The sequence below is a fragment of the Styela clava genome, chromosome 1, assembly GCF_964204865.1.
Source record: "Styela clava chromosome 1, kaStyClav1.hap1.2, whole genome shotgun sequence".
In the NCBI taxonomy this organism is placed as follows: domain Eukaryota; kingdom Metazoa; phylum Chordata; class Ascidiacea; order Stolidobranchia; family Styelidae; genus Styela; species Styela clava.
Window position 1 is genome coordinate 32,346,512 of NC_135250.1, and position 21,037 is coordinate 32,367,548.

The 21,037-nt window shown below is 36.6% G+C and overlaps 2 protein-coding genes across 2 annotated transcripts in view; both read right to left on the reverse strand.

Moving 5' to 3' along the window:
* LOC120341408 (uncharacterized) overlaps positions 1-21,037 on the reverse strand; it is a 112,394-nt gene that overhangs the window by 70,381 nt on the left and 20,976 nt on the right. The window lies entirely within an intron of this gene.
* Positions 1-21,037, reverse strand: part of LOC120333023 (uncharacterized) — a 163,780-nt gene that overhangs the window by 16,195 nt on the left and 126,548 nt on the right. Inside the window, exons 17-19 of the mRNA XM_078113619.1 lie at positions 20,477-20,641; positions 12,541-12,705; positions 8,001-8,162 (exon numbers count right to left, since the gene is read on the reverse strand). Of these exons, the coding sequence (XP_077969745.1) occupies positions 8,001-8,162; positions 12,541-12,705; positions 20,477-20,641 (492 nt within the window). The remainder of the gene's footprint in view (positions 1-8,000; positions 8,163-12,540; positions 12,706-20,476; positions 20,642-21,037) is intronic.

Sequence of the window (21,037 nt, forward strand, 5' to 3'; positions counted from 1 at the left end):
ATTGACGGCATGTCCGTTAGTTTTATGATTTTTTTTTTACTCTTATTGATTCGTAGTACCGGTATTCGTCTAACGACCGGACTTGGTGAGAAGTCCTCTACCCAGGGTTGTTCAAAACGAATCGAATATTCGAATTTATTCGAATAGCAAAGTATCCGAATACCTTTTCGGCTGATTTTGTTGCAATTGCAAGTCGAAAAAACAAGACGATTTATTAGGAAAAATACTTTTACCAGCTTTATGGCAAATAATTTTGATAGCGATAGTTGAAAGTATCGTACCAGGATGATTTTTTGTTGCGCAAAACAATTCAATCCGTGACCGATATCAGCATTTAAAAGGTCATACCGTATTAATTTAATTTTGTTCAACGTAACTCATGGTTGTATCGACAATCTATGGACATAAAATGTGCGGTAAACTGACCGATATTATTAATTATTGATTCTTATTCTCATATTTATAAAATAATGAAAGTATTAATACCAAATGCCACAGGTATTTGTGGGCATAAAATGTGTGGTAAACTGCCCAATATTAATTAATTTCGGATTCGTATCTACAAAATAATAAAACTGTTATAACTAGGGCTGTCCAAAATCGAATAATTTTTTGATTCGAATCGAATATTTTCTCCGAATCGAACCGAATAATCGAATATTATTGCGCAATAGTAAATCTGTCTCTATTATACAATAAACGCCTGCCCTTCGATGTTGTGGTAACGTATGTGCAGTTACATCAAAGGAGATCACACGCTTGTACGACCTGGTCAAAAAAATTGGAGAACTCCAAAATTTGGGTCTCGAAAACTGTTGAGTGTTAAGAGTAAAAATTGCACTATTCAAAAATTGCAATCTCAATTTTGATGGATTCAGTTTTAATAGGACATATAAAGCCTGTAGATGCTATTCTAATCCTATTCACTAGTCTTTATGTTTTTTTGTGTAAATTTCAGCAAAATAATAACATCCATCAATATAGATAAAACTGTTGCTCAAGTTCAAAATTGCATTTAAAAATTCCAAGCTAGTTTGATGACAATATTATTTGATGACTATAATATTGTTAGTGTACAACAGCCATCAAAATGCAAGAGTACAATTATTTGTCTTGGTATATAGATGGATAATACAGTAATGACATCATAAGAAATTACAAATTCCATTTAAAGAAGGTATTGCCATCATAAGGATCCCAAAACCTGTTTCAGCTTTGAGTTGCCTGTACCACGATCCTATGATAACTAACTCAACAGCTTCAAATCGGTTCTATTTATAGAACTATCGTTTTCTAAATTCTCTCCTTTTTCTCCTTGTTCTCTCTCAAAAACGTCACGATCGATTATACCTTGTTATGACGACCATGCATGAAATGGCTAATCACGTGCCACCGGGCGGGCATTAGTAATGACATGTTTATCACAAAATGAAGGCGAGAGAAATATCGGGAAACCAATTAAGCAAGCCGGGAGCGAGAGTGGTCTGAGCTCAGAGCGCCGCCGCTTGCCCGATGAAAAACATCCCGTAAAAATATTTCCGCTTTATGTACCGATACCTAATTTTAGCGATTCGAAAATTAGCCGAAAAACGATTCGAATAATTTGCGATTCGATTCGATTTCGAATATTTGGTTCGCTTGGACAGCCCTAGTTATAACTCTAAAATACAACAGCGATCTGTGAACTTATAATGTGTGGTAAACTGCCGATATTATTAATTTTTTATTCGTATTCACTAAATAATAAAAGTATTAATACTCTAACATGCTACGAGAATTTGTGGACACAAAATGTGTGGTAAACTGCCCGATTTACCAACATTTGAGTTACGTTAATAGAATTAAATTAACACGTTAGGGCATTTTAAATAGTGGTGTCGGCCACGAATTCGAATATTTTGCGCAGCACAAAATCATCCTAGTAAAAACTCCTTACTTTTAAATACAAACAAATGGCAACCATTATCAAAAATATTTTCCAAAAAGCAGGATAAAGTATAAATTATTTTCCGACTTGTAACATTTTTTCCGTGAGTCCGAAAATAAGAATAAAAAATTAATTATATTCGGGCACAATATCACGGCAATCTGTGGACATAAATTGTGTGGCAAACTCGCGATTAATAATAATTTTTGATTCCTATTTTCTTATTTACAAAATACAACGGCGATATGTGGACTTAGAATGTGTAATAAACTACCCGATTATAATTAGTTTTTGATTCCTATTTTCGTATTTATAAAATAATAAAAGTATTTTTACTCAAATATACAAAGGTGATCTGAGGACTTAAAATGTGTGGTAAAGTTCTCGAATATATGCAATTTTTGATTCGTATTTTTGTACTCATGAAAAAAGTTGTCACAAGTCGGAAAAATACCTCATACTTTATCCCGCTTTTTGGCAAATAATTTGGGTAATTGTTGGTATTTAAAAGTATGGGCGTTTTACTAGGATGATTTTGTGTTGCGAAAATATTCAAATCCATCACCGATACCACTGTTTAAAATGCCTTGCCGTATTAATTTAATTCTGTTAACATAACTCATAGTATATAAAATATATACATCGCAATAATCTCCAAACATGAAATGCCTGGTTATATAGCCAGGTTATAGATAGCAGTTATTCCATTGTTTATTGTATGGAAATTCCTTCATACACTTAGATAGGCTTCTATTACTTGATTTTATTTTCGAAGTATTCGAAAGAGTGAACTATTCGGTATTGGCCATCCCTGTCTCAACCCATTTTGAACCCTGAACGGCTGGATGTTCGTAAAGTCTATGACCTCATAACAGCGGCTAATGTCATAACGGAGAAGTTTGATAGCACACAGTTAGGGTTTTGTTTCTTATCAATTCTAAAAAAACATCCTGTTTTAAAACAAGGGCTTGTTTAAATCATTTGTTTTTTCTGTATTTTTTAGTGAAATACCTTTTGCATCCTCGTGAAACTACTCCAGAACGTTGTGTTCTGGCAGACGCATAAGTTGCCGAAATTATATCGGCAAGTCAAAATTCTTGCTTTAACTTTCACTTCTATTGCGTACATATATTGCCAAGTTTGGATCGATACCAAAGCCATACGATTTTAACATGAATATATATCCGAAATACCAGAGAGACGTTTTGATCATGAAACTTATTCAATCAAGGGAAGCCTTCGGCAAAACAAGGTGCGGTACGATAATGAAGAATATAGTTACATCGGCGGCAACCTGATTTAAACGATAAACAGGCTATGCTAATTGTAAGACCCCTCTGATGCAATGATGTCAAAACTAATCTGTTATCAACCCATAATAGGGATTTGAGTTTCTGTATTGACATTTTTCTCATAAAATAAAGGCATTATTACGGTTAAAACTATTCGGTTAATCTTAATGTATACTTTGTTCTTAATGTTAAAGTGATGGAGTTTTTCAAAGTTATACAAACTCATTTATTCGGTCGTATTTCAATTTTCGCAGGATGGTTCTTGTCGTAGAGTCGTTCACGTAATGGCTTATCGGTTGCATCTTCCTGCGCCAACCACTTTTGCGGACGCATTGAACTAAAGCTTGAGAAGGCGTGTATGGGCCTTCATCGATATTTGTGGCGTTTCGAAGGATTTATTGGAATAAGAAGCGCTTGGCATGTTTTTGGATCCATTTTTCTTTAACCTATTTAATTGATTAATACAAAAAATATCGGAACTTCCGAAGTATGAGAACCAAGATGGCGGACACCAGAACGTGGTATGTCCACCAGGTTAGGGTTAGGCTATAATTTCAGGTACAAATACTACCGGAGTCACTTGGCTAGTCCCTGAACTCATAATAGAACAAAAATAGGGGAAATTGGAATAAAATTATGGCCTAACCCTAACCTGATACACATACTACGTCCGGTGTCCACCATCTTGGTTCACATACTACTTTTAAAACAATTCTTTTTGAACGAATCCCTGCACACAGTACGGTACCTAATTGAGAACCTCGCAGTTCGAACGTTTCGTAATTTACAGTAATAATTACCTATAATTCAGAGAGGTTTGATAGTAAAATGGAGACAAAAAATCAACAAAGTGTTATCCCGTTCTTGCAAAAGAAACCCAGCGGTGAAAACCAAGTTAGTGGTGTTGACAAGACAGTTGAAGAGACTGCTACTTCAACTCCCAGCAGAGAAAAAGTACCTCTTCCCATGTGCCAAGTCTGCGCTAAAATTCTTTCAAACGACGCAATGAAACCCGCAAAGCCAACGAAAAAAATAATATCAAAAAGACAGCAGCAAATTTCTCATCAAATTGAATTTTTTTGCACCGCCTACTTTTGCCGTAAATGCATTCTTTTGATTATGTTGTGTGTTCATGACATTTTTGGTTAATTTTGAAGGTCCGCCGGTCCGCGAAATTTGTTTTGAAATTTTACCGGTCCGCGAACTGAAAAAGGTTGAGACCCACTGCACTATATGATATTTTCTAACCGATTTGAACTAAGGCAAGCCCACATTTAAAAATGACATGTCTTTGCATAAGCTCTGAGATATTTGAATATAAATGAGAAAATAGGTGAAGCTAGCTCATGAAACAGGGGCGGATTTTCCAAGGGATCTTGCATAATATTTCGGAGGCCATGTAAGTCAACATATCTCTTAGAACAGTGTTTTTCAATCGGTGTGCCGTAAACTATCGTCAGGGATGCCGTGGGAAATTTTCCAATTTGTATATTCATGCGATGTAGCGCCTGGCAGTGTAATCATGTAGTACTGTTCTATACCAGAAGGTGACAGCAGCAGATGGCGATTTGCCGCTTCGTTTGTTTTTATTTGATTACTATTCAAGATGTCCAATTCAACATCTTTCCTCAATGATTCTTCAAGAAAGCTCATATTAATAATTTAACACTTATATTGTGAAAATCAGGTCTTTTCCCCACATTTTCAGCTGGTGGTGTGCCGCAGTATTTTCTCAATGAAAAAAAGTGTGCCTTGGCTCGAAAAAAGTTGAAAAACACTGTCTTAGAACAGCGGGTGGCGACTTTCAAAGTGATTTAAAGTGACAAATCAATAATTATTCGATTAGGGTCAGGGATAAATTAAAAAGTTGAATAATCAGCGCAATCTGCGTTCCTAACACTAATTGTATAATTACTATTTTTATTTGGGTGTTGGTGGGGGATGTTATTTTGCACTGGCTTTGTACAAATGATCTACCCCGTAACTAATATGGATTCCAGCTTGCGTGTATCAATCGTTGTCTATTAGATGGAAGGAGTAACACAAATATAAAAGATAGCCTTTGCTGTTCACGCGAATTAGCACCCATTGATTGCACGAAAGTTTAGTTCGCTACAGGCGCGCTTAGCAGGTGTCATTTTGTTACTGATGAATTTGCTGGTTTTAAACAAGGATTTAAACGAAACTCTGTTAACGGAAAGACTCCTATTTAATTTGCAATATCAACAGAAGGAGCGCTCCTTCGAGTATCTATGTTGTTTTAAAGAAGTTAAAATAAAAGCTAGGGCACCTTACTTTTAAAATGCACTTTAGCACTTTTATTTTCGACTGCGAAGCACTTTCGCATTCATAATTCGCTCAGAGTTAACACTGGTACCAGGGTGGCGATGGAAAACAAAGTGAACTTGGTCAGGGTGCAGATGTGGTTTTGAAATGGACAGAAATCTTACCAAATAATTGAAATTATAAGCTTCTTGGCAAACTTTTTACGAGCGTTCCTTAGAAAGAAAAACTGATGGATGCTGGAATACATTAAGTAGGTACGGTGCGCAAAAACCGAATTGGAAACATGAAGATGGCCGATGAGAAGGACTTGAAGAAAAAAAGTGCTGATGATTATAGAGTTGAAGTTTTTTATTTTTCGTTCTAGATACCATCAATTGTTACATCATTATCACATTTTAAGCATGAGTATATCATAACAATTCAATTCTACTGGTATAGACTCGTTGTGGGCACTCCCCTGCCCCGCCCGCAAATATCTTTGTTTATAATTTTGACTCCCTGTCAATCAACTTTAGGAACCACTGTGTTAAACTATTACATTGAGTGATGTGCGAAGGATTTTGTACTTCTGTGGCGCCATACTTTGTATTTGAGACATTGGAAATAGTATTCGATTGATATTTTTCTTCATATTGTCCTAAATTATTATATAATATCTGTGTAGCGAAAGCAGCCAAGTTATTAGTTTGGCTGATGAATAACTTTCATTTAGGTGATACCAGAAAATGGCCGATATTGTAGATACATATCTAGTAATTACCAATACACTTATATACAGATCTCCAAAAACCAAGTCAAATCTTGAATGGAAACGATTCGAGTCAAATTTTAAATGTGTCAGGTCCACCAATTAAAGCATTGAAACCAAGTCCATTCGAGTCCCCAGTAGGTCATGATTCAACAGATGGACTTGTGCATACTGCAATCGCTGAATGAACAGAGCCTTGTTCTAAGCAAATAGATTGAGATTTAAAAGCATATCTCCCCGCTTACAGTCTCCCCAGGAGTCTTTTATAATTATGCATTTACGTTCGTATTTTAATTGTGGAAGAAGGAAAGTGGAGAAAGTTAATGGGCTAAAAAAAAAAAAAAATTATTGGGCCACAAAACTGAAAGTTAATGGGCGACAAAACTGAAAGTTAATGGGCCACAAAACGAAAAGTTAATGGGTGACAAAACTGAAAGTTAATGGGCCACAAAACGGAAAGTTAATGGGTGACAAAACTGAAAGTTAATGGGCCACAAAACGGTGGGCCACAAAACGGAAAGTTAATGGGTGACAATAGTGAAAGTTAATGGACCACAAAACGGAAAGTTAATGTGCCATAAAACGAAAAGTTAATGGGCCACAAAACGGAAAGTTGATGGGCCACAAAACGGAAAGTCAATGGGCCATAAAACGGAAAGTTAATGGGCCACAAAACGGAAAGTTAATCGGCCACAAAACTGAAAGTTAATGGGCCACAAAACGGAAAGTTAATGGGCGACAACACTGAAAGTTAATGGGCCACAAAACGGAAAGTCAATGGGCCACAAAACGGAAAGTTAATGGGCCACAAAACTGAAAGTTAATGTGCCACAAAACGGAAAGTTAATGGGCGACAAAACTGAAAGTTAATGGGCGACAAAACGGAAAATTAATGGGCCACAAAACTGAAAGTTAATGTGCCACAAAACGGAAAGTTAATGGGCGACAAAACTGAAAGTTAATGTGCCACAAAATGGAAAGTTAATGGGCGACAAAACTGAAAGTTAATGGGCGACAAAACGGAAAGTTAATGGGCGAGAAAACTGAAAGTTATTGGGCGACAAAACTGGAAGTTAATGGGCCACAAAACGGAAAGTTAATGGGCGACAAAACTGAAAGTTGTTGTGCCACAAAACGGAAAATTAATGGGCCACAAAACGGAAAGTTAATGGGCCACAAAACTGAAAGTTAATGGGACACAAAACGGAAAGTTAATGAGCCACAAAACTGAAAGTTAATGAGCCACAAAACTGAAAGTTAATGGGCCACAAAACGAAAAGTTAATGGGCCACAAAACTGTAAGTTAATGGACCACAAAACGGAAAGTTATTGGGCCACAAAACTGAAAGTTAATGGGCCACAAAACGAAAAGTTAATGGGCCACAAAACTGTAAGTTAATGGCCACAAAACGGAAAGTTAATGGGCCACAAAACTGAAAGTTGATGGGCCAAAAAACGGAAAGTTAATGGGCCAAAAAACTGGAAAGTTAATGGGCCACAAAACGGAAAGTTAATGGGCCACAAAATTTTTGTGCAACGCAGGAAAAAAGATTGAGAACCACTGGCTTAGAGTTAACAAGTCATATACCGCAATCGAGTCCCCAGTAGGTCATGATTCAACTGATGGACTCGTGCATACTACAATAGCTGGATGTACTGCCCTAACAACTCCAATTTCTGTAGATTTTTCAATTTATAATTACGCATTTATGCTGGTTACTTTTTACTCTCAAAGATTTCAACTCACCTTTGCATTGAGAGTGTTTTCCTTGAAAGCTTTCATTCCTTCTGCTGTCAGATCGCAACCCTGAGCCTTGAACACCTTCACCTGACATTGTGTAACAACTAATCCAACTTCAGCCCAACCAGCAGGTTCAAGATCATTGAGACCGACATCTAGTTCATCCAACTGAAATAAATAAGAACTGTAAGAATATTTAACATGGTAGGAATGTCAACAAAGCAATTAAATAACCAGTAATAAAGAATCTCAAGCAGAACAGCTGTGGGAGAAATTAATGAAGTGATCTAAATAGATATCCACTGACACTAAAGCAGGAAGCTAAAACTTGCAGTGCTCAAATGACTTCAATAAAGAAGAAATTGCTTTACTGCCAGAGATTCTCCAATAAGAGTTCATTTTATAGTCTTGTTTGAAGCTGAACCAATCCTTATGCGATGATTACCTACCGGTAGTTTGTTTTCTGCAACGCTAGCTATGAGATGGCCATGGCTTAATTAGAGTTAACAAGGCAAACATTTTCCCAAAAAGCAAAAAATAAATTTCAACCCCTTATACCAACGGTGCACAACCTGCAGCCATTGTGAAAAAATAATGCGGCCGTCCACATACAAAATCCTATAAACAAAAATAAAAAAGTTCAAAATATAGGATTTGGCGGCTATGCTGGCGTATATTGAAGCAAATCAGAAGCACCGCAAAAAAGTCAGACAAAACGATGCGTCACAATCTGGATGGTGTATTTCCTGTTGGGGATTTCCCTTCATGGTTCAGATTGCTCACGCGTTTCGGCAGCCCAGCAATGTAGCAAGCTAGCCTAGCAAAGCATCCACAACTTACAGCTGAGGAAATTGTAGCAGTTTTATTTGATTCTGACTCTGATTTGTATAACAAGCCTGATAGTGAATCTGTCATTGGCCAAATTATCAGTGAAGAATACCATTTCAAATTAGGTCTAATTAAGCTTGCTGTTAGCAACCAGATTTTGTTTATTACAGCGCTAGCCTATATTAAACTGCCTAAAACTTTGAAACATTACTTCATGTCGTCATTAAATTGCTACAATGCTTTGCAAACTTTCATAGAATAAATTCATTAAAATATTTGACATTTTATTATACTTTTGGGACAAGAAAATGGGGGTGACCGCCCCTCCCCCTCCCCGACTTTCGATTTTTTTTCCAAATTGTGCAACCATTATGCAACTTGCTGCAATATATCTGCTCAAGAATAGGTCCACCGAAGGAGAAAAATCCGTTTAAAATGCGAATATTATACTTCCAAGTAGTCCTACATACTTCATAATTGGGCAGACTGCACCTCGCATGGGTCAAATACACGGTTATTATGAGTCGACGTCATAAAGCAAAAATAAATTGCGTGCCTTAGGCGCGCTCATCAACCCTCTGGAGGCCGTTTTGAATACAAATTAATGCTATGTGGCCGCCAATAGCAAAAAGGTTGTGCGCCCCTGCCTTATACTAACTAATTTTTTTAAACCTTCTGGATCAGATCAAAAAGGGAATATTAGCCCTCATTTTCATTCAAATGGCCTATATTGCAGATACCGATAAAGTGGCCGATACATCTCTCGTAGGTACCAATACACAAATCTTCAAGTCGAGTCTTGAATGAAAGCAATTGGAATCAAATTTCAAATGTGCCAGGTCCACCAATCAAAGCATTGAAACCAAATCCATTCGAGTCCCCAGTAGGTCATGGTTTAACCGATGGACTAGTGCATACTACAATCGCTGGATGTACAGAGCCTTGTTCTGAGCAAACAGATTGAGATTTGAAAATGTATATCCCCCCCCACATCCAGTTCTTTCATGGATTTTTATATTTTAATTATGCCCGACATTGCAAAACATCCAACTTCAGCTAAACCAGCAGTGCCAAGATATTTGTTGCCACTGACAACCAGCTTATTCAACTGCAATGAATGAAAACTTCAAGATTATTTAACATATTGGAAATGCGAACACAACAATTGAAATCTCCAGCAAAAGCAAAAACCAAAAAAATTTGAAAAAAGGTCAATGTATCAGACAATATATAAAGAGTAAGCCTTATCCCTGGGGTTCAAAATATGGGGAAGAGCAGGGATCAGTTGTATTTTTTATGATTATTCTGTGTACCAGGGTGGCGATGGAAATAAAAGTGAACTTCGTCACGTTGCGAAATGGTTTTAAAATTGGTAGAAACCTTACCAGATAATTGTAATTATAAGCATTTTGGCAACCTTTTTACGAGCGTTCCTTCGAAAGGAAAACTGATGGATGCTGGAATACATTAAGTAGTTACGGTGCAAAAACCGAATTGGAAACATGAAGATGGCCGATGAGAAGGACTTGAAGAAGAAGTGCTTATGATTATACCATTGAAAGGCTCGGTAAAATGTCCGCAGTGACTCGGTATGATAACAGGGCAGCCACTCTTTTAGTGTCGTATATATCGATGGGAACCCGTCGCACCATCAAAAGATGACACAAGAAAGAAAATAAATACTTAGATGTACCAATATCTGCAATCATTGGGAAATTTTGTTTGTTTGTTTTAATTAAAAATGTTCAATAAACGGAAGTTAAATTTTAATAATAAAATTTTTAGCCAGACTCTTTCGTGGGTTGGGTTTTGCAGGGTTGTATGATGCCATAAATGTCTTTAGCTTTTCTTGTTAATCCAGTGGTTGCCAAACCGCAGCCTACGATCCAATTATGGCCCACGTAAAATATAATATGGCCCGCCGAACTTGATTGTGAAGTTTCAACACTTCCTTTTTCGTTCAAGATCAATAGTTACATTATTATCATATTTTAGGCACGAGTATATCATAACAATTCAATTATACTGGTATCAACTTGTTGCGGACACAAATGGGCCACAAAACTGAAAGTTAATGGGCCACAAAATTGAAAGTTAATGGGCCACAAAACGGAAAGCCAATGGGCCACAAAACTGAAAGTTGATGGGCCACGAAATTAAAAGTTAATGGGCCACAAAATTGAAAGTTAATGGACAAAAAACTGAAAGTTAATATGCCACAAAACGGAGAGTTAATGGGCCACAAAACTGAAAGTTAATAGGCCACAAAACGAAAAGTTAATGGGCCACAAAACGGGAAGTTAATGGGCCACAAAACGGAAAGTCAATGGGCCAGAAAACTGAAAGTTAATGGGCCACAAAACTGAAAGTTAATGGGCCACAAAACTGAAATTTGATGGCCACAAAATTTTTGCGCAATGCAGGAAATAAGATTGAGAACCACTGGCTTAGAGTTAACAAACCATATACCGCAATCGAGTCCCCAGTAGGTCATGATTCAACTGATGGACTCGTGCATACTACAATAGCTGGATGTACTGCCCTAACAACTCCAGATTCTGTAGATATGGTCCAGAATGTTTTAAAAGATTAGTTAGAATACTACTTTTTAATTAATTTTTTGTCTGGAGAGATCGTGATCCATGAGCCATACATGTCCCCAACGCGAGAGAAAACATCCTCGACGGTTATAGGTAGGCCTTCGTTTTGTCGGTGCTGATTGATATTCTTTCATGTTGGCTTTGACTTATTGCGTCGACGATTACGATTAGCCACGAAACAAAATATATGTAAAATGCTTTTAATTTGAACGTAGGCGCTAGAATGTGTGGGTGATATTCGATATTCTTTCAAACACGAATAACGATATTCAAAGGTCGCGATATTAACATTAAATTCAAATTGGACATCCCGGCTTATGAGTTTTCTAATTGAACACCGAGATTACTAGCGTTACTGTACAATGTATCTTAATCAGTTAAAGCAAACACCAAACATTAATTTCATATTATGTGATATATCTCTTTTTCGATCTGAAATAATGTGTACTAAGAACAACACTCAAAGACCATTGTTTTAACCCGTCTGCCCTACACACCACCCCTAATTAAGTAATAATTACATAGTATCGGAATATCGGCCTTTTTGTAGTATCGGCGTATCGGTATCGGCGTTTTTAGCTGGTATCGGCGACAAAAGTGGTATCGGTACATCTCTAGTATAGACTCGTTGTGGGCACTCCCCTGCCCCGCCCGTAAATATTTTTCTGTTTTTAATTTTGACTCTGGGAACCACTGTGTTAAACTATTACATTGAGTGACACGCGAAAGATTTTGTGCTGTCATAGCGCCATATTTTGTATTTTAGACATTGGAAATCAGTATTCGATTGATATTTTTCTTCATATCTTTCTAAATTATTATATAAAATTTGTGTAGCGAAAGCAGCCAAGTTAGTCCGACTGATGAATAACTTTCATTTAGGTGATACCGGAAAAATGGCCGATATTGCAGATACATCTCTAGTACGTACCAATACACAAATCTCCCAAATCCAAGTCGAATCTTGAGTCCCCAGTAGGTCATGATTCAACTGATGGACTCGTGCATACTACAATAGCTGGATGTACGGCCCTAACAACTCCAATTTCTGTAGATTTTTCAATTTATAATTACGCATTTATGCTGGTTACTTTTTACTCTCAAAGATTTCAACTCACCTTTGCATTGCCAGTGTTTTCCTTGAAAGCTTTCATTCCTTCTGCTGTCAGATCGAAATCCCAAGCCTTGAACACCTTCACCTGACATTGTGTAACAACTAATCCAACTTCAGCCCAACCAGCAGGTCCAAGATCAATATTGTAACCGACATCTAGTTCATCCAACTGAAATAAATAAGAAATGTAAGACTTTTTACAATGGTGAAAATGTAAAGAAAAGAATTGTAATCTCTAGCAAAAAACCCTAAGAATATGAAAAAAGGTCAATATATGAGACAATATATAAGAAGTAAGGCTCATCACTGCGGTTCCAAATATGGGGAAGAGCAGGGATCAGTGATATTTTCTATGATTATTCTGTGTACCAGGAAGTGTTCACTATTAGCGCAGTTATTGGGAACAGTTTTTTTAGGGACTGCGAAATCGCACTTTTTTTTATTCTGAGGGGCAAAAATTCGACGTTTACAAATATTTTCGTGCAAGTATGAAGTTGACAAATAAGTTGGGGACTAGTACTTTTATCGACTTGGCGATACCCTGGCGATTTTCCGATTGCAAAATTCTTGAATTTTTGGAATAGGTGAAACATTCTCTATATTTAATTAAATGACTTTCCGCGGGCTCAGAGTTCTCCCGGGAAATGATGTGTACCAGACGTTAGACGTTAGATAAAATATTATTAGCGATTAATACTTTTCCCGACGCCCCGTTTTCGAAAATACAAAGTTATATTTCAAAAGATGAATTTTGTGACATTTAAAATAAATAAAACATTAATTATCGTTAATTTATATCAAATTTTAATTTTCACGACACCCTGTTTCGAAAATACAAAGTTATATCGCGAAAGATCGTTATGTTACATTTAAAATAAAACAGTTTCGCGAATAAGCTTGATTAAGCTTGATGTTAGCAACCAGATTTTGTTTATTACAGCGCTAGCCTATATTAAACTGCCTAAAACTTTTAAACATTTCCTCATGTCGTCGTTAAATTGCTACAATGCTTTGCAAACTTTTATAGAATAAATTCATTAAAATATTTGACATTTTATTATACTTTTTGGGACAAGAAAATGGAGGCGACCGCCCCTCCCCCTCCCAGACTTTCGATTTTTTCCAAATTGTGCAACCATCATGCAACTTGCTGCAATATATCTGCTCAAGAATAGGTCCACCGAAGGAAAAAAATCTGTTTAAAATGCGAATATTATACTTCGAAGTAGTCCTACATACTTCATAATTGGGCAGACTGCACCTCGCATGGGTCAAATACGCGGTTATGATGTCATAAAAGCAAAAAATGTGCGTGCCTTAGGCGCGCTCATCAACCCCCTGGCGGCCGTTTTGAATACAAATTAATGATATGTGGCCACCAATAGCAAAAAGGTTGTGCACCCCTGCCTTATACTAATTAATTCTTTTAAACATTCTGAATCAGAACAAAATGGAAGTATTAGCCCTCATTTCCATTCAAATACACAAATCTTCAAGTCGAGTCTTGAAAGCAATTGGAATCAAATTTCAAATCTGTCAGGTCAACCAATTAAAGCATTGAAACCAAGTCCATTCGAGTCCCCAGCAGGTCATGATTCAACCGATGGACTCGTTTATACTGCAATTGCTGGATGTGACCCTTGTTCAATGACAATATTTGACAATATTTTCGTGCGAATATGAAACTGACAAATAAGTTGGGTGCTAGTACTTTTTCCGACTTGGCTTAAAATAAAACAATTTCGCGATTAATTTAGATGAAATTTTACTTTTTACGAGAACCCGTTTCTGAAAATACAAAGTTATATCACAAAAAAAAATGCGTTTTGTTACACTTATTTCGCAATTTGCACTCCCAATAAAATACTCATTTTCCAGAATTCAAGTCGCTGATGAATCCGTTCCTATCGTTCAAGCTTCACACACGTTCAGTCGAGTGTCTGGCTATATTTTGGTCGACGATGAATTGAAAAGTTGCCACACGTGGTTTGTATAACGATAATAACTGAAAATTAAGATTTTGCAGCAAAAATGAATTTGTCTGAAAGTGTTATTTTACGAATCTTGCCCGCAGAAAATAAACACGCTGACATGCTTGATTATAATTGATGATTGTTAAATTTATTTTACATCATTAATTAACGCGCCCTACCAAGTGCGGCCACATAAATTGCAGTTGCCTCAGTATGGACTGTGTGTTTTTGGCGCTCTCACATTAATGATAAATTAATGTTTTTTTATAGCTTTTTTTTGTATTTCACAACTTAGTATCAAAGGGTATATTGCGCTATTTATGCGCTTCTCGTTCGACGTTAATTTTAAGGATTTCAACGCTTCATGAGGTCGAATAAAAATTATTTATCAAATGGATCGATATTTCGCGACACATTCCAAATTATTTGGGAACCACTATCATATCATTATTTACTTTTTATATTCATGTTTTTCGATAATCATCCTCGTTGTGTTTGGTTTACATGTGTTCCTATTAGCGTAATTGTAATATATGGAAAAGGTCGCACTCGGCCATGAGATGCGAATATTTTATACTAGGTTTGCAGCATTAGAGAGAGTGCTATTTATAAATGCTGAAAGTACATGGTATTCATTACTAAAAAATTTGTCACTATATCAGTGGTTCTCAACCGCCGGTCCACCGGTCCGCGGCAACCTTGCTGCCGGTCCGCCAAATATTTTTCCAATATTAATATATATATTATAAGCAAATTGCAAATTACAAAGTATTGATGGCATGTCCGTTAGTTTTATGATTTTTTTTAACTCTTATTGATTCGTAGTATCGGTATTCGTCTAACAATCGGACTTGGTGAGAAGTCCCCTACTCAGGGTTGTTCAAAACGAATCGAATAGTCGAATTAATTCGAATAGCAAAGTATCCGAATACCTTTTCGGCTGATTTTCGAATAATTTCGAATGGGAGCCACTTTTCACCGTAAACACAGTGTTTCGTTTTACCGTGTTTTTTCTGTATTTTTTATTGAAATACCCTTTGCATCCTCGTGAAACTACTCCAGAACGTTGCGTTCTGGCAGACGCATAAGTTGCCGAAATTATATTTCAAAAATGTAAGTCAAATTTCTTGCTTTAACTTTCACTCCTATTGCGTACATATATTGCCAAGTTTAGATCGATACCAAAGCCATACAATTTTAACATGAATATATATCCGAAATACCAGAGAGACGCTTTGATCATGAAACTTATTCAATCAAGGGCAGCCTTCGACAAAACAAGGTGCGGTACGATAATGAAGAATTTGGTTACATCGGCGGCAACCTGATTTAAACGATAAACAGGCTATGCTAATTGTAAGACCCCTCTGATGCAATAATGTTAAAACTAATCTGTTATCACCCCATAATAGGGATTTGAGTTTCTGTATTGACATTTTTCTCATAAAATAAAGGCATTATTACGGTTAAAAATATTCGGTTAATTTTTAATGTATACTTAGCATACTTTGTTCTTAATGTTAAAGTGATGGAGTTTTTCAAAGTTATACAAACTTATTTATTCGGTCGTATTTCAATTTTCGCAGGGTGGTTCTTACCGAAGAGTCAGTCACGTAATGGCTTATCGGTTGCATTTTCCTGCGCCAACTACTTTTGCGGACGCATTGAACTAAAGCTTGAGAAGGCGTGTATGGGCCTTCATCGATATTTGTGGCGTTTCGAAGGATTTATTGCGAATAAGAAGCGCTTGGCATGTTTTTGCATCCATTTTTCTTTAACCTATTTAATTAATTAATACAAAAAATATCGGAACTTCTGAAGTATGAGAACCAAGATGGCGGACACCAGAACGTGGTATGTCCACCAGGTTAAGGTTAGGCTATAATTTCAGGTACAAATACTACCGGAGTCACTTGGCTAGTCCCCGAACTCATAATAGAACAAAAATAGGGGAAATTGGAATAAAATTATGGCCTAACCCTAACCTGATAGTGATACACATACTACGTCCATTGTCCACCATCTTGGTTCACATACTACTTTTAAAACAATTCTTCTTGAACGAATCCCTGCACACAGTACGGTACCTAATTGAGAACCTCGCAGTTCGCACGTTCCGTAATTTACAGTAATAATTACCTATAATTCAGAGAAGTTTGATAGTAAAATGGAGACAAAAAATCAACAAAGTGTTATCCCGTACTTTCAAAAGAAACCCAGCGGTGAAAACCAAGTTAGTGGTGTTGACAGGACAGATGAAGAGACTGCTACTTCAACTCCCAGCAGCGAAAAAGTACCTCTTCCCATGTGCCAAGTCTGCGCTAAAATTCTTTCAAACAACGCAATGAAACCCGCAAAGCTAATGAAAAAAATAATAACAAAAAGACAGCAGCAAATTTCTCATTAAATTGAATTTTTTTGCACCGCCTACTTTTGCCGTAATTGCATTCTTTTGATTATGTTTTGTGTTCATGACATTTTTGGTTAATTTTGAAGGTCCGCCGGTCCGCGAAATTTGTTTTGAAATTTTACCGGTCCGCGAACTGAAGAAGGTTGAGGACCATTGCACTATATGATATTTTCTAACCAATATGAACTAAGGCAAGCCCACATTTAAAAATGACATGTCTTTGCAGAAGCTCTGAGATATTTGAATGTAAATAAGAAAATAGGTGAAGCTATCTCATGAAACAGGGGAGGATTTTCCAAGGGATCTTGCATAATATTTCGGAGGCCATGTAAGTCATATCTCTTAGAACAGTGTTTTTCAATCGATGTGCCGTAAACTATCGTCAGGGGTGCCGTGGGAAATTTTCCAATTTGTATGTTCATGCGATGTAGCGCCTGGCAGAGTAATCATGTAGTACTGTTCTATACCAGAAGGTGACAGCAGCAGGTGGCGATTTGCCGCTATGTTTGTTTTTATTTGATCACTATTCAAGATGTCCAATTCAGCATCTTTCTTCAATGTTTCTTCAAGAAAGTTCATATTAACAATTTAACACTTATATTGTGAACATCAGGTCTTTTCCCCACATTTTCAGCTGGTGGTGTGCCGCAGTATTCTCTCAATGAATAAAGTGTGCCTTGGCTCGAAAAAAGTTGAAAAACACTGTCTTAGAACAGCGGGTGGCGGCTTTCAAAGTGATTTAAAGTAACAAATTAATAATTATCCAATTAGGGTCAGGGATAAATTAAAAAGTTGAATAATCAGCGCAATCTGCATTCCTAACCCTAATTGGATAATTACTATTTTTATTCGGGTGTTGGTGGGGGATGTTATTTTGCACTGGCTTTGTACAAATGATCTACCCGTAACTAATATGGATTCCAGCTTGCGTGTATCAATCGTTGTCTATTAGATAGAAGGAGTAACACAAATGTGAAAGTAGCCTTTGCTGTTCACACGAATTAGCACCCATTGATTGCACAAAAGTTTAGTTCGCTACAGGCGTGCTTAGCAGGTGTCATTTTGGTACTGATGAATTTGCTCGTTTTAAACAAGGATTTAAACGAAACTCTGTTAACGGAAAGACTCCTATTTAATTTGCAATATTAACAGAAGGAGCGCTCCTTTGAGTATCTATGTTGTCTAAAGAAGTTAAAATAAAAGCTAGGGCACCTTACTTTTAAAATGCACTTTCGCACTTTTATTTTCGACTGCGAAGCACTTTCGCATTCATAATTCGCTCAGAGATAACACTGGTACCAGGGTGGCGATGGAAAACAAAGTGAACTTGGTCAGGGTGCAGATGTGGTTTTGAAATGGACAGAAATCTTACCAAATAATTGAAATTATAAGCTTTTTGGCAACCTTTTTACGAGCGTTCCTTAGAAAGAAAAACTGATGGATGCTGGAATACATTAAGTAGGTACGGTGCAAAAACCGACTTGGAAACATGAAGATCGCCGATGAGGAGGACTTGAAGAAAAAAAGTGCTTATGATTATAGAGTTGAAGTTTTTTATTTTTCGTTCTAGATACCATCAATTGTTACATCATTATCACATTTTAAACATGAGTATATCTGGTATAGACTAGAGATGTACCGATGTATCGGTATCGGCAATATCGGCCATTTTTTCGGTATCGGCCATGTATCGGTATCGGTTAGAGTAAGGCCGATATTTCCGATATATTTACCTTATTGATATGGTCCAGAATGTTTTAAAAGATTAGTTGGAATACTACTTTTTTAATTAATTTTTTGTCTGGAGAGATCGTGATCCATGAGCCATACATGTCCCCACCGCGAGAGAATAGAATTCATGTGTATTTAGCTATTTATCAGCCAAACTAGCTCAACTAATTTGGCTATTTTCGTTATCAAATTTTTATATTGACATTTTTAATATTACATAATAATAATAAAGAAATATATCAACACAGCACATAAAAAAAGCAACTAGGCGCCCAGTTTTAAATCATACAGTGGAATTGGGGTCCTTATTAACGGCACATGGACTTTTGGCAAGGGTATAAATTCTGTTTGTCGTCAAGTACGAGTGTCATTTAGTCCGTCGACATCGATAAATTCCGACACAGTTATTCCTCTACGCAGGAATTAATTTTAATTTTGTTTACCTACACAATTACCTCATAGATATATTGACATGACCGCCTAGCCCTAGACAGTCTCAAAATATATGATAGCAATTGTAAAATATTGTAAAATAGTAAAGTAAAAAAACATCCTCGACGGTTATAGGTAGGCCTTCCTTTTGTCTGTGCTGATTGATATTCTTTCATGTTGGCTTTGACTTATTGCGTCGACGATTTCGATTAGTCACGAAACAAAATATAATGTGAAATGCTTTTAATTTGAACGTAGGACGGCAACGCTAGAATGTGTGGGTGATATTCGATATTCTTTTAAACACGAATAACGATATTCGAAGGTCGCGATATTAACAATAAATTCAAATTGGACATCCCGGCTTATGAGTTTTCTAATTGAACACCGAGATTACTAGCGTTACTATACAATGTATCTTAATCAGTTAAAGCAAACACCGAACAGTAATTTCATATTATATGATATATCTTGTTTTTCGATCTGAAATAATGTGTACTAAGAACAACGCTCAAAGACCATTGTTTTAACCCGTCTGCCCTACTCACCACCCCTAATTAAGTAATAATTACATAGTATCGGTATCGGAATATCGGCCTTTTTGTAGTATCGGCGTATCAGTATCGGCGTTTTTAGCTGGTATCGGATCTGTATCGACGACAAAAGTGGTAACGGTACATCTCTAGTATAGACTCGTTGTGGGCACTCCCCTGCCCCGCCTTCAAATATTTTTCTGTTTTTAATTTTGACTCTGGGAACCACTGTGTTAAACTATTACATTGAGTGACGTGCGAAAGATTTTGTGCTGTCATAGCGCCATATTTTGTATTTTAGACATTGGAAAATAGTATTCGATTGATATTTTTTCTCATATCTTTCTAAATTATTATATAAAATTTGTGTAGCGAAATCAGCCAAGTTAGTTTGGCTGATGAATACCTTTCATTTAGGTGATACCGGAAAAATGGCCGATATTGCAGATACATCTCAAGTACGTACCAATACACAAATCTCCCAAATCCAAGTCGAATCTTAAGTCCCCAGTAGGTCATGATTCAACAGATGGACTTGTGCATACTACAATCACTGGATGTACAGAGCCTTGTTCTGAGCAAACAGATTGAGATTTAAAAGTTAATGGGCCACAAAACTGAAAGTTAATGGGCCACAAAATTTTTGCGCAACGCAAGAAAAAAGATTGAGAACCACTGGCTTAGAGTTAACAAGCCCTATACCACAATCGAGTCCCGCGTAGGTCATAATTCAACTGATGGACTCGTGCATACTACAATAGCTGGATGTACTGCCCTAACAACTCCAATTTCTGCAGATTTTTCAATTTATAATTACGCATTTATGATGGTTACTTTTTACTCTCAAAGATTTCAACTCACCTTCGCATTGCCAGTGTTTTCATTGAATGCTTTCATTCCTTCTGCTGTCAGATTGCAATAATGAGCCTTGAATACCTTCACCTGACATTGTGTAACAACTAATCCAACTTCAGCCCAACCAGCAGTTCCAAGATCCATGTTTTCACTGACATCTAGTTTATCCAACTGAAATAAATAAGAACTGTAAGAATATTTAACATGGTGAAAATGTAAAGAAAACAATCGAAATCGCTAGCAAAAGCAAAAATCCTAAGAATTTGAAAAAAGGTCAATATATCAGACAATATATAAAAGTAAGGCTCATCACTGCGGTTCCAAATATGGGGAAGAGCAGGGATCATTGATATTTTCTATGATTATTCTGTATACCAGGAAGTGTTCACTATTAGCGCATTTATTGGGAACAGTTTTTTTAGGGACTGCAAAATCGCACTTTTTTCGATTTTAAGGGACAAAAATTCGAAGTTTACAAATATTTTCATGCAAGTATGAAGTTGACAAATAGGATGGGTACTAGTACTTTTACTGAATTGGCGATACCCTCGGCGATTTTGGAATAGG